Source organism: Telmatherina bonti, assembly GCF_933228915.1.
Source record: "Telmatherina bonti genome assembly, chromosome: 9".
NCBI classification, from domain to species: Eukaryota; Metazoa; Chordata; class Actinopteri; order Atheriniformes; family Telmatherinidae; genus Telmatherina; species Telmatherina bonti.
This window is the reverse complement of record NC_136627.1, coordinates 33516083-33530637: the sequence shown is the minus strand read 5'-3', so window position 1 is coordinate 33530637 and position 14555 is coordinate 33516083. Positions and strand designations below refer to the sequence as shown.

At 44.9% G+C, this 14555-nt stretch overlaps 1 protein-coding gene across 1 annotated transcript; it reads right to left on the bottom strand.

Moving 5' to 3' along the window:
- Positions 1-6581: 6581 nt before the first annotated feature.
- LOC306760625 (WD repeat-containing protein 20) lies at positions 6582-14336 on the bottom strand. The gene is made up of 4 exons (XM_079246565.1): positions 13933-14336; positions 9635-9817; positions 7866-9275; positions 6582-6675 (listed from the first exon to the last, which is right to left on the bottom strand). The coding sequence occupies exons 1-4, from the start codon at positions 14320-14322 to the stop codon at positions 6628-6630; spliced, it is 2031 nt and encodes a 676-aa protein (XP_079102691.1). The 5' UTR covers positions 14323-14336; the 3' UTR covers positions 6582-6627.
- Between the last annotated feature and the right edge of the window lie 219 nt (positions 14337-14555).

The window sequence follows — 14555 nt, the reverse complement described above, 5'->3', positions numbered from 1 at the left end:
ATCATATAGCTACATGTACAGTATAAAATAACGCAATGTTAATAAAACAAATATTTATTTTATTTATTTTACATTGATCTTTGCTTGGTTTTATTATAATGTTTTCGTTTTCATGTTGAACACGTGTTATTCTTTCTCGTATTTTCTAAACGTGTGTAGAATGTAAATGAAGGTTTTCTAGAAGGAGGGGGGAAGTGATGGAGGAAGGGAAGGGGGCAACGAGTTCACGTCTTTCATCACACAGAACATAATGCAGCTGACTGTAACCGACCGCAGTGCCCCTATACAGTACCTAAACATGTACACACAACCCATGACCATTTATCTCGGCTTGGCATAAAAATAGCCCAGACTAAGCTTTAGCAGCTTACCTTATCAGCAAACACATGAAACGCCTCTACAAAGCATTGTTGCTGTTTACCATTCAGTTTGAGAGGAAGGGAAAAAAATATTTAAATCATTCATGAACCAGAAGTGAGGACTCACATTTGCTGCAGTCAGACTGGTTTTTATGAAATAATAAGTGTTACAATCAGGAAAATGCAACCCCAGTTCCCAAACGGCTGGGATGGTGTGGAAAACAAAAGCAGAAAATAAAATAAAAATGGAAATAAATTATGTGTAAATCTCAGAAACTGTGAAGGAATGCTGCACAAGTTGCTGAACAGAATGTACAGTTCTTTACATCCTCTACACAGCGAGGAAACAAAGGGGTGTGTTCAGTCAGAGGCTACTTCAGGTATGCTGTCACAATAACAAGGCAGTAGGTCATTCTGAAGACAGGAATATCTGTGTAAAACATGAAAGTAAATTACCAATAAGGACTCATTTCAATAAAAGACACAATTTTAGCCTTGTAGAATAATTTTAAAATGTAATTTAATTAATAATCAATCAGAACAGAATGTGTTGTGGAAAATAACATATTTTGCTCATCTTGAAGCTGGAATAGGAATAGATCTGGTCAGGTATGGTGTTCTAGCTGCTAAATAGTCTTCTTTGTCATTTCAGAGTGTCTGGACTGTTTTCCAACACAACTACTATGAAGAAGAAATGTTGTTATAATACTTGTAAAGCATGCGCTTTAGTAATGTTCATTCATTCATTCATTTTCTAAACCGCTTATTCCAATTCAAGGTCGCAGGGAAGCTGGAGCCTATCCCAGCTGGCTTTGGGCGGCAGGCAGGGTACACCCTGGACAGCTCACCAGTCCATCGCAGCTTTAGTAATGTCTTGCTGAAGTTCCCATTAAAACAATTATTTCACTTTGCCTCACTTGTTTTAAGCTGATTTAATCCTAGAAGAGGTGACAGTGTTGGTGACTAATAGTCTGACATGGCTTTTCTTTTCTGTGATTAAGCCAAACCTGTGTGTGGAACCTGGAACAGTGAACTGTGTTTTTATGGACGTTTTCCTCAGTAAATGCAGTGATTCCTTTTACATGCGAAAGGATCTGAGAGGTTAAAGATCTTCTTTACATAACGAGATTATTCCAGATTCTCTGATATTTTTATCATAAAGATGAGATGTTCAAAGTCTTTACAATTTTTCACTGTTGACAATTATTCAAACTTCATTTTATATTTGTATGCATTTTTTTGCATATTTTTGCAGAACCTCTGTTCATCTTTACTTCTGAGACTCTGTTTCTCTAAGGTGCTCTTTCTATACATGATCATATCACTGATTTAATGCAAACAGCCGAATGAGCTGCAAAATGCTGCTCTGTTTTAGAACCACCTACTTTCCAGTCTTTTGTTGCTCTCATCCAAACTTTATTAGACACTTTATTTAACTATTTCTGCAGATATATCTGCTTCTGAAAACGACATATTTCCATTTACAAATATAGTCTGGGATAAAAATCTTGAACTACATTTATTTGTCTTTGCCTGCAAAGCTGCCAGACTCTCGTGTAATCTTTGTAAACAGTTTTCTTTGAGCAACAGTTCTCCAGACTTTCTGAAGGTCTTGAACTTTAGCGGATTTTTCTCTCATTTTGTTCCAGTTCTCGTCCCTGATCACTTATAAAGAGATTTTTTTTTTTTCTTTCTTGTTGAGCCACCAAACACTGAATCACATAAGCATAGAAAAGGCTCCTCGCCCACCAGATGAACCCATGTTGTGTCGACATAACTGGCTTTAAATGAGATCTTTTTGCTCTTTGCAAACAGCAGCCTGTCAGACAGATTAGTTCTCGTTTCTTTAGGTGCATTTCTGAAAACTACCAAAGATAACACAGATAAAGTGGAAAAGTGGAGGAGAAAAGGACTGAAAAATACCAGAAGAAATAAGAACGAAGTGGCACAGGACCTGAGCGATGCATCTGGATCTTCAGTTTGACTGATGAAACCTGATCAGAAAAGGTTTTCCTGCAGAGGTTCTGCTCAAAAAGCCGTTCTTAAGGAAGGCAAGCAGGGAGAAAAGGCTGAGGAAGGCCACATGTTGCAAGAACTGGACTGGACCTTTTTAGCTTAGCATTTAACTGAATTTTATTTTACTTTATTTACTTATCTTAAATTACTTTATTTATTAATTAATTTATTTTTAAATTGTTTTATTAGATTTATTATTTTTAATACATTATTCTGAAGTCCTTCTATGTATATTTTCTTTTATTGTTGCTCTTATTTCTTACTGTTTCTTAAGGTTATTCATCTTCTGGTTTTAACTCCAGTGTTTTCCTTATGGGGATCCTGCACGCTGGGGGCCCTACCTGTTTGGTCTGGGGGCTGTTGTCATGGCGACCGCTGCTGTTTGGGTGGCGCGGGGTCCAGCACTGCAGCTTCACGGCTGCGGGGGTGGCCCCGTTGCCTGGGAGCTGTGCGGTTGCTGTGGCAGCGGCCCCTATGAGCATGCGGGGGACTGGCTCCTGGTGTGGATGGATCCCGAGGTATTGTTTCCTCACATCAGCATCAAGTCAGAATTTTTATCACTTACTGAATGTTTTTAGTTGTTTTATTAACCAGAATTCAGTTAAAGAGACAGTATTCAGGGAATGATGTTTTTCGGGGAATGTAGGTGGGTGTGGGGGGGTTCTTTGCTCTATGTCCTCGTGTGTGTGTGTGTGTGTGTGTGTGTGTGTGTGTGTGGAAAGAGCTTGTGTCTATTATTTTTAAATGCCTTTTTATCCACTGTTTGTTTTAATTCTTATGACCTGATTTTATCCTGTAAAGCACTTTGTGTTGCCCGTGGCATGAAAAGTGCTCAAAAATAAAGTTTGATTTGATTTGAAAATCAGTGTGAGACGGTGTGATGGAGGGATGAATCCTCCCCAGACGTCGGCTGTGTGGGATCACACTTAAATGAAAGATAAAGCGTGTTTAATACGGTTCAGGTTGAGCAGAGTCCTTCCTCACTAAACTGTGTTTCTACCGACGGCTCGTTTCAGAGAGATGCTCCTGCTCTTTGTTTTCCTGACATGGACAGGATGATGGAAGGCTGAAGACCTGCGCAGAACTCATCTTTTCCCTCCCGAGCTCAGCTTCCAGACTGGCAGACAGAACGAAGACTCTGAAGCAGGACTATGAGCTCCGTCTCCACCCAGCGCTGCAAACTGATTGAATAAAACAGACTCATGAAAGAGGGATCATTTGTTTGAAGCAGAGTAGTGGTTGGGATTAAACTGCATCTCCTGTCTGCAGGAGGAGCCTCATCACTACATTCCTCCTCTGAGGAGGCAGTTTTACCCTCAGACTTGTCTTAAAACCCAAAGCAGCTTCTGAGTCTATGAGCTCAGTGTGCATGCTGTTGCTATGACAACGAAGATGAGTAAACACAGAACGATACCTCGACAGCTGATCAGGGTTCGACCTTGACTCCTGTGGTCCTGCGAGCTGCTTTGCTATTTATAGGATGTGTTGTCAGACAGGTAAGGCAACACCACGCAAACAAAAAACACTTCCGGCTGGCCGTCAGGAGGAGATGTGCTGAAAGCAGCCGGGAGTTCAGACCGATTGAGCTTAAATTATTGATCGTGTTGTTTTAGGTTATTGATTCTTGATGATCTGGACCTGATCCCACCTGCGTCATGTTTATGATCCGGCAGGCGGGACGAGAAGCACTGAAGAAACCTGAATGTGTGATGACAAGTGTTGGACAACGCGCCTCCATCTACTGACTGGTCCATCTGACTTTTATGAGTGAAGCTACATATAATCCATATAATTCTGATAATTTGCACATAGTCTGAATACTTTAAACCTGTTTAACTGCATCTGTTGAGACTTTCAGCCTCGACAAGTTTCCTATGTTAAACCAGAGAAAAAAGAAAACTGTTGCTGCACAAAACTAAATGAGATAAGAAAGCGTTTCGAGACATTCAGAGAATATTAATAAAACAGAATAAATGAATGTTTTAGGACCTTAAAGAGGTGAAATAATGAACATGAAATATCTGGCAAGTGAGGAGGGGAGTTTAATCCGTCCATGTTTGCAGTTAAAACAACTCTTTAGTCAGAAGGTGAAGATTTAAAGACAGATGGAAAAGAAAACATTTGTAAAGTTTAAAGTTTGGGGAAAAAAAACAACATAATTTAGTATTAAAAAGAGGTAAATACAACCGGAAGTGACGTCTGCAGTGTTTCTGCAGGAGCAGCAGACAGGTTAAACACACAGGAAGGAGCAGCTGATCAACGTTCAGGTGTGTGTGAACACACTGCCAAGGAGGAAAGACATCAGCAATGAAGTAACTTTAGGTGCCAATCAAACTGGTAAGTGCTATAAATCCACTGAAAAACCGCGTGGAGGGCTTATTCTCCAGTAAGGAAGATTAACTGCAGAAATAAAAGCTGCAAACATCAAAGTGTGAGAAATAATGACTGCTGTGCAAAGAAATGACTTCATGTGGACGGTGGCCTTCAGCGGCCAAACCTCCTCCAGACACAAACATGTTTTCATGTGAGAGTGGATCCTGTGGAATCAGGTGCAGCGATGCGTGCTGCGGCCTCCTGCGCCCGGACAACGCTGCTGCTGCTGCAGATCTAAAGCTCTCAGCTTCACACAGACATGTTGGTCTGTTCGCAGCCGCCGGTATAAATGGCTCATTTGGAGAGAATAAAAGCAGAATAATTACTTTAGTAAAGTGATAAGATACCAGTAGAAACACTGTTTTTCAGTTTTTCTCTCACTGGCTTTTGATTTTATTGACATGCTTTGACAACGTTGGTCAGAGAGCGAAAACGTCGGACATGATTTTTACTTCTAGAGGAGTTTCTGCTGAGATGAATCATGCAGAGATTCAGTGATTTTGTTAAATAATTTGGAAATTATTTAGTTGTTCATCTCCGGTTGTGTTTACCTGGTTTTAAAAGCCGGTAAGGATGGAGGGGTTTCCACATGACACCTGCTGGGGAGTCTGACTCCAACAAACGTCTGCAGAACTTCAACAAACGGAACCAGAGCTCAGTCTGACTGTCAACATGAAGTTACATCGTCTGCAGGAGCAGAGTGCAGGGGGAACGGGGGGAAATGGGGGGGAGGCGGTGTTTCTGCAGAGTTTGGATCAAACAACAACACGACGCCTGACTGTGGCAGCTCAGGTTGGACTGTGGATTTATTGTATGTGCAAAATCTTGCAAGAGGCAATTCAGGTGCAACTGGAATCCAAGACACAGAATATATGATGCTACACCATGACGGGATTGTGTGTGTATGTGTGTGTGTGTGTGTGAGCCATTTTACGGTCAGGATGTGTAAGATGTGTGTGTTTGTTTGTGCGCATGTTGTTCAGGAGAGTGACCTCCTCTGACGGATTAAACCCCGACTGCCTTCAGGGACAAACTGCAGAAACTATCACACCAAATAAAAACACAGTGACGTCTTCAAGTTCCCTAAAACAGCAGACATTCAGTTAATCACTATCGCTGCTATGTACAATAAAAGCATCTTCATATATTAATATTCATCTTTCCTGCTTTGGCTCCGCTTCACTGCCGACTCGGTTGTTTGTATTTATAGAGTATTTTCACTATTTACAGTATAAATTACAACACAGTCTTGTGATAAAATAAATAACTTAAATACAACGGCCGTGGCTTTTGCAGTGAGGGGGAGGATTTTGGGGGGGGGGGGGGGGGGTTAGCTCCTTCATGGTTCCCCGATGTGACTGATGCGGTCTTTCTGCAGGGAGGGCTGAAGGCTGAAGCACTGGGGGGTCGTTTTGTTCCCATGGTGGCACAAGGTGGGAAACGGTTGCTGAAAACTGAAGTTTTTTCACACTGAAGGAAAAAAGAGAATTCTTGATGTTTGCAGAGTTTGTCTGCAACTGAACTCTGACGGGTTAAAGCTGACGACGAGCTCAGAAACTGAACTGTTTCAGCAAACAGACCTGGAAATGTGCCGATGAGGAACTAACGTTGTGGCTTTTCCAGCAACTTTGTGTTTTCAGGCTTCAGAAACTGTTTCCCACCTTCCAGCCGGACGTACGGGGGGGGGGGGGGGGGGGGGTTAATACTGAAGCGGCAGGCAGGAGACGGTCTCTGGTTGTTGGCCCCAAACGTAACACTTCCATAAGTCAACGGTGGAGACGACCTCAGATGGAGAAGGCTGCGACGAACGGGGGGGGGGGGGGGGGGGGGGGGGGGGGCTGAAGGAAGGGGAAGGATGAGTGCAGAGCTTCTCCTCCAGCTATACAACCGTGCCGCTCGGAGAGTTCCCGTTCTGTGCTGTCAGGTTCTGGTCAGGACACAAAGAGGAGAAAGACAGAAAGTGAAGGTTAGACATCGCGGACAATCAGAGGCAGAAAGTCGTCGTTTTACAGGCAGGAGGATGAAAAGCATCACAGCTGAGGAGAGGAAGATGAAACATCTGCAGAGGTTGAGTCACGTCTGGTGTTTGTTCAGAAATATCCAGCTGAAGTGTTTTAAAAAAAATCCTAAAATCTGAAAGATTCTCAACTTTCTATTAAGTTGTTGATTAATCAACTAATAAATAAATAAATAAATCAACAAAAGGACAAATGCACTAAGATGGCGCATTTTCACAGGTTCTCAATGAAATGAGTTTTTATGAGGGAAGTCTGACAGAATCCTGTTTGAACCCCTCAATCCTGGTCCTCGAGGGCCGGTTTCTGCAGGTTTTCCCTTCTGAAACACACCAGACTCAGACTCACACAAGCTCTGCACATATCTGCTGCAACACATTGATTTAAATCAGGTGTGTTGCAGCAGGGACACTTGGAAAACCTGCAGGACACCGACCCTGGAGGACGAATCCCTGAAGTAGAGTCTTAGTCCAGTTTTTTTTCCATGAATAGATTAGCACTACAGTTTCTCTCTGACCTGCTTCAGCTTACGCTCCTGCTGACCAGACCTGTCCTTTTTAAATCCCTTCTTCAGATCTGCTTAGTTCTCTTTCCTTTTAACCCTACTGACATGATGCTTTTGTGTCTCTTAACCCTTTAACACCCGAGCCAAGAAATAAAGTGGTTTTTTTTTTTCCTTTTATCTTCAGGTTTTATAAAACAAAATGTCGAATAAAATAAAATAAAAACTTTTGCATTTGTTAGATACAAGACTTATTGTAGTGCACAAGTTGTCCACCAGGGGGTGCAAGACAAGTTTCAGATCGTAAACAACAAGGTTTACAATCTCATTTTTACCATTAAGTGACACAAAAACTCTCAGAAATAGGAAGTATCAGATATCAAACATTAGATGTTAATATTCCTGTAAGGTTTTTTGGTTCTTTTATACTTTTTCTTAAAGATATGTGCATATTTTAGCTTGTGTTTTACTCTATTCTGTTTTTCTGCTTGCTTTTGCTTCACAGTACTTTAAAGACAACAGTGTTGACCCAAGTCCTCCATGAATAAACCTGGATTGGCATTGAGCAGAATAAGAGTGAGGGGTGAGTTAAAGACCCACCGCTTTCCCTGGCCGTGCCCAGGTGCAGATGAGACCCTCCTGGCAGGCTGTGATGATGCAGTCGTCCATGAACACCAGCACGGTCAGCCTCTCGTGTGCAATCTTCTTGCAGACCAGCGGCTCCAGGAGTGGCACCTCGTGCATGCGCGGGCACAGCGTAGTTCCCAGGACTTTGGCGCCGTCCAGCCGGTTGCTCCTCGGAGCCACGTTGATTTTGTCGTTGCTTTTGCTGATGTTGCCCAGGCTGTGGTATCGCTTGTGCTCCTTCTCCACCCCTCCGCTGCCACCAGACTTGTCCGACTTGCGCTCCTGGAGGGACAGTGTGGCGAAACGGCCGATGCTGAATGGAGTGCTGTTTCCTCCACCACTGCTCCCTCCACCTCCTCCACCTCCCCCACCACCCTCAGAGGCACCCTGGCCTTTGGAGGTGTTTGCCACTGCAGGGTGGGGCAGAGAGTTGGAGCGGGATAGGGAGCGTGGGAGCGGTAAGGGGAGCGTGGGTGGGTTGGAGGTGCCGGTGTTGGTGTTAGGGGGATGGTGGTGTCCCTCAACCCCTCCGCTGCCTCCCCCAACTGTGGTACTATTCACCCCCCCACTACTGGAGTTGGGTAGTGAAGGCCCAAAAGTGTTAGTGAATGCGCGGGACAGCGGCAGGCGTGGGTACAACACGTCATCCGTCAGGTCCCACAGACAGAACTGGGTGTCTTGTCCCACTGAGCCAAACCGGTAGGTGACCGAAGGCGAGCCGCCGCCTTTAGAGCTGTGGCGGGAAAGCCGCGACAGCGTGCTGCTTGTTCGAACCCGCCCGAAGTGCATAGAGTTATTTGGTGCCCCCTGGTGGAGGTCTTCCTCACTTCCGCTGAGCTCCATCGGCTCCTCATCCTCCAGGGAAGTAGTGAAGGGATCAAACGCCACCACGTTGACCCAGGACTTGTGGCCATGCCCCCTGGCTACCACACGGCTTTCAGAAAACGACCAGACAGTAACCAGGTCGTCCTCTCCTCCGGTGGCGAGATATTTCCCGTCAGGGCTCCACGACACACACAGCAGCCCGCCAAAATAGCTCTTCATCACCCCCTGCAGTTCCATAGAGTCAAAATGGAAGACGCGTAGGCAGCCGTCCTGGCCCACGCACGCCACATGCACGCCATCCGGGGAGAATGCAAATTCATTGAGGCCTCCCTCGCCAACAGCCCACCTCAGCAACGGGTTGCGTGGTGTCTTGGTTTTGCAGGCATAGACGGCGAAACCTTCGCCCTGCCGCAGCAGAGAATACTGAGGGGCTGTGGTGCCACACGGGTGGTCCACGTTGTAGAGGTAAAGGTGGCCGCTGGCGTGCGAGGCCAGGAACAGGTTCTCCGACTTGGGAAGCCACTTCAGGCACGTCACCTTGGATTTGTCTATCAATCTCTGGAAAACAAGAAGGAAATGGAGAAAAGAAGAGTTGGGAGGATCCAACGAATCGTTTCATGTTCAGTTTTTATAAAATGACTCCGTTCAGTCAAAGTCTGAAGCACAGAAACAAAACTCTTTCTGTAGAGATGGAAAGACGAGCTGCAGCTCAGAGAGGGCGGAAGGTGAGGAAAGAAAAACTAAATCTGCATGCAGTGCACATACACCCTCAAACTTCTAAATTTACCAGAGAGCCCCGTTAAAGAGACAGAACCGGTTCAGGACACCGTCAAACAAACGTGCAACAAAAACACAATCTGCTGGTTCTGGATCAGGTTCTGATCGCCACAAAGAGCTGCAGCCAGGAAGCACCATACCTCCTCATTGAAGAGCTTACTGGTTTCCTTCTTGATGGGGTCAAGATACTGGACCTGGCCGGCAGAGAAGCCCACGATGAGCGCTACGCTCTCCGCTGTGGCTGAATACTGGTTGAAGTCGTGACACGTGGGCTGGGTCCCCTTATAGATCCTCTTGTCTATCGGCTTACTGAGGTCCACGGCCTGCAGAGAGCAGAGAGACAACCATCAGGAGGAAAAAACATGCCTCAGGGGAGAAAAGTGAAGGCAAAATAAACCAAACTATCCGCCTGCAACATATCTGGCATTTCTGGGCTCATTTTTTAGCTGTTTCCAGCCACAAGTTCAAACGTTATGTCTAAAAATGGCTTTGGAGAGCAAAGCAGCAAAAAGTGTTGTTGTAGAGCTGCTGCTTGCATCGACAGTCGCTGATCACACAGGAAGAAATCCAACAAACAGAAGGCTCTGTATTCAGAAGATGGAGTGGGAATAATTAAATCAGCTGCAGTTTGCAGTCCCTGAATCCGACAGTTTTACATTTAACCCATGAGAATGTGGCGCCGCGAGAGCTGCCGCTTATGTTGTCTACAATCTTTCAGGAACGGTAAAAGTCTGGGGGGTGAATTGAGATTACAGACATTTCCCAGGGTTTACAATCCAGCTATGAAGTGGAAAAACAGAAACTCTACATGTTAAATCCACAATGAGTGCTCCATGATAACACATCTTCACAATAGAGATCACTATCAGTGTTATGTTGCTATGAGACCTCTATTTAAACTGGAATTTATGACAACGTCATTTTCTGTCAAACTTCTGACCAATCAGAAAGCTTAAAGGTAAAGTCCAGTCAGGAGCAGCCAAAGATCAACAAGTGAGCAGAAAGTTTTATGGTTCTAATAAGGCCAAAAATAATGGTCCTCAAGAAGGGGCAAAAAACAAGTCGAGTTACAGCTGCCTCTCCGAGAATAGCAGCTCAAAAGCAGCATAAATAACTAAATAACCAAAAGACACCTGGAGGAAGAAGTGTAAACATGTAAACAGTCTGTTGTGCGTTTGTTTCTCATGAAAGCTGACATCAGAAACGATGTGCAGATGAGAAAAGACTTGGACACAAAGTCTGTTTTCTTCTTCTGATTGGTCGTCATGACGCTGCATCTCCTGATGCCTTCATCTGATTGGTCGTCATGACGCTGCGTCTCCTGATGCCTTCATCTGACATCGTTTTAACCTCATAATGTAAAAACTAATGCTGTCCTGAAAGCACAACGTCTGCTGGGTCGAGAATCAGAGAAATCTCTGTGCACACAGACTGAAAATCAGAATATGATGATGATGATGATGATGATGATGTTCAGGCCTTCAGGAAGGATTGCTTTTAAAACCAGGAATGAGTCTTTACTGGAAATGAATCCTTTCTGAGAACTGTCATCAGCGAGCTCATCCACAATCCACATCACATGCACCATGAAGTCACTGCAAAAAGGATCCGAACAGCCGGTTCTCCCGGGATCTGAGCTCATTAACGACTGACTGAGACGATCACCACCCGAAGTATAGCTAGGGAAATACTGACCATCAAGCCCAGGCGGAAGATGGGAGAGAGACAGTCAGCATTACAACATCCTGAATCCTTTATTGAACAGGAACAGGAAATACTTCCCTCTTATTACTGCGCTGCTCGTCTTTGTTCTCAGATGAAAAGATGATGCAACACAGAGGTAAACATACTCCCGGCCCAGTTCTTCTATTTTCATGGTAAATCCTGAAACCAGTTGGAAATCACTGCGTTTTCTTCTATTTGACACAAGGTCCTGTTTAGTAAATGGGGTTATATTTAGATTCCTTCAAACGGCAGGCGGTCTTGTTCTGCTTGCTGTAATAATCCCTGACTGGTCCAGAATCTGACGGGAGTCCAGTTCCAGATAAATCCACTGCTAGAAGACCGAGTTATCTGCAGCCCAGTGCTTTTAACTGGAAAAGTCTGGAACCAGCAGGACCAGAGCAGATGAACATAGAGATGACTGGAAACAGCAGCGACGTTCTGGAGCATAAAGTTTAACACATGAAAACAACATGTTGAATTATATTCATTTTCTGACGCCTGAAGACCAAACGACACAAATCATGAAAAAGTAAGTTGATTTCAGATCGAACACAACCAATACTAAAAATCTGAGTTTGCATAATTCTGCATAAATTAGCAAAGCCGGATTATCCAATGAGCATTATGGGCACAGGCCCGGGCGCCACGCCCACTTGGGGCCCATGTGGGGCCCGCGTAGGGTCAACACCAGCAGTTTGGACATGAAACAAAATGTATATAAAAGCCAGATAGTTACACCACAGTGTCCAGTATATTGCTACTGGTACCGCTGGCTGAGAGATGTTAGAAATGTCGTTTCACGGTGTATCAGTCCCACTTTTCACATTGTTGTGGAGGGAAGGGGGGCCCTGGAACATTCTGGGCCCAGGGGCCTGTGCATGTTTAATCCGGCCCTGTAAGTCAGCATTAGATCTGAGCAGCTTTTATCTCCCACATTTCCAGCAATGCGGGGGGTCATGGTGGTGGTGTTGGTTCGGTGGGTCACTCAAAACATTAGGGGTGGATTTCCATCACATTCTTTTTAGCAAATCTCAGAAATGGAATAAGAAACAAGTGCTTAGATCTCAGGGGCGATCCGGATCATCGCCTGGATCAGGAAGTTTTTAAAGGATTCTTTACTAAGGGAAGAAAATGAGTTTAGGTTAGTAGATGTCTGTGTTTTCTGTGTGCTTCTTCTTTCTTTATCTCAAGGAATAATTCTCCAGACTTTCCAAAACTCTTCTTTGGATGCTTCTGCATTTCGTTCAGGTCTTTGTCCAGATGATCCTGAATTATGTTAAAGTACGGGCCGTGGCGAGAACTCATCCCACAATCAGACCTGTTGCCACGGACACTTCTTCTTATGTCCTCCACTTTTCCAGTGTCTGCAGACGTTATAAGAACCCAGTGCTGAGATATGGCAGCTTTACAGCTCTCTTTCTGTCTTATCTTTGCTGTTTTTCCGACATGCAACAAAAGAAATTAGAACAAATAATGTTTTTTCTTACATTCTGCTGGTAAAGAGATCCTAAAGATTCTATTTAAACCTGGATCTTTGCTAAGTTGTCTGTCAAGCGTCAACAAAACACTGGTTCTTCATTTTAATAAGAAGCTTTTTAATGCCTGAATGATTCATAGGTCAGTGAAATGTGGCAAAAAAAAAGGTACAGTACAAGTACTGGGCTGACAATAAACAGAAAAATCTGTCAAATGTCCAAAATAAGCTTAAAAGTCAGAAGAACTATTGATCAAGACATCTTTTAAATAAAATTACAAGACTCTGGCTGCAAAATATGAAGACTTTAGCACAGTATTGTACAAATTGACTTTGGGAATCAGTCTGTATCATCTGTATCAGCTGATGAATATAAACTATTCCTTTTACAACTAAAATCTTGTTTGTAGCAGAAAGGACGAAGAAACTTAATCGACAACATCTCTGCTCTGGGACTTGCAGACATGCATCAGGACTCCTCATGTTGTCAAACACATATTTATATCCTCAGTCTGGTTCACATCTGATACTCTAACAGCGGAGTCAACCAGCTCGGCGTGAATGAGATGGACCACATCTACCGGGAAATGAGCTCATCCATCTAAACAGGCTAAAACTTAGTCTGTTAAACATCAGGAGACGTATTTCATGTCTGGGCTGAGTGTTAGTGCTTCATTAGATATGAAAATGGTCCACTAAGAAGTACAGATGTGCTTCCTTCCATCCTGAGAACATCTGGGGAAAATATGCATCTCAGACTGAATTAATTTCTGACTGAATAAATCACCTGCTCCAGGAGTTTATCTGTTCAGTCAACAATATCTTGACTGTAAACATTATGCTGAAAAGATGCCATAAAGATCCATGTTTAGCTCCAAACAGAAGGTGCAGACCTTACAGCGGAGTTGTATTAACATTCAGCTGCAGCCTCCAGCTCAGTGAATGGGGAGGGGGGGGGGTTGTCAGATCCTCTCTGCTGTTTCCTGCCCCTCTTATGACTGTAGCCCCCCTGTAGCGTCCACTAACTCCTTATCAGACCCTCCATTTTGCACATGTAATGAAGCCTGGTGTGCATCTCCATCCAGCCCCTGCAGCAGCAGCAGGTTTCTGGTTTCCATGATGATGATGATGGTGATGATGGTGATGCCAGCAGCATCATGTCAGCAGCTTAGCAGGCTAGGCTAAGAGTGAGCATCCAGTCTGTCGTCCTGAGAAAACGCAAAGCAGAAGCAGGCTCACCTTCTTGATGTTGGTGTACGTGTAGAAATACAGCTCCCTGCCGATGTTGAAGCACACCCGCTCCGACTCCTCGCTCGGGTCTTCGGGCTGCAGCTTCACCATGGAGACCCGGACCGGCGGCAGGAAGCCCGCTGGAGACGAGTTGGCTGCGGCATTGGAGGAGGAGGCGGCGGCGGCGGCCCCGGGCCCCTGCAGCAGCCCGACCCCTCCGCCGGGGATCGGTCCGGGTCCTGCGCCGGGGCCCAGCGTGGCTCCGGCGGACGGACCCCTCGGCAGCCCGCCCCGCTGCTGGGAGTCCGAGAGGGTGAGCAGTTTGTAGAAGCCCTCTCTGGTCCTGAACTGGGATTTAATCTCATTGAGATCCTTCAGAGCGCCGCCATCTCCGGCCATTTTTGTGCAAACAAGCCGCAACAGGAAACAGAGATTCTGACCTGGAAATAAAAACGAAGCGATAAAAAAAAAGAAAAAAAAAAAAAAGAAAAACTCCACTAGAGGAGAGATGGGAGGAAAGAGATGGAGCAACAGCCGAGCTCAGCTTGGCCGACCATCCCTCCGCTCCGCATCATGTTACACCCGGAACGCTGCAGCCTGATGCCTCCCCCCGCAGACCAGCCCCTCTGAGC

Excerpts from the sequence above, each read along its gene's own strand:
- LOC306760625 (XM_079246565.1), bottom strand. The coding sequence starts at position 14,322 with ATGGCCGGAGATGGCGGCGCTCTGAAGGATCTCAATGAGATTAAATCC. Across the intron at positions 9,276-9,634 it reads GTAAGCTCTTCAATGAGGAG|AGATTGATAGACAAATCCAA; the intron begins GTATGGTGCTTC and ends CTTGTTTTCCAG. Across the intron at positions 6,676-7,865 it reads GGGCACGGCCAGGGAAAGCG|AACCTGACAGCACAGAACGG; the intron begins GTGGGTCTTTAA and ends TGTCCTGACCAG.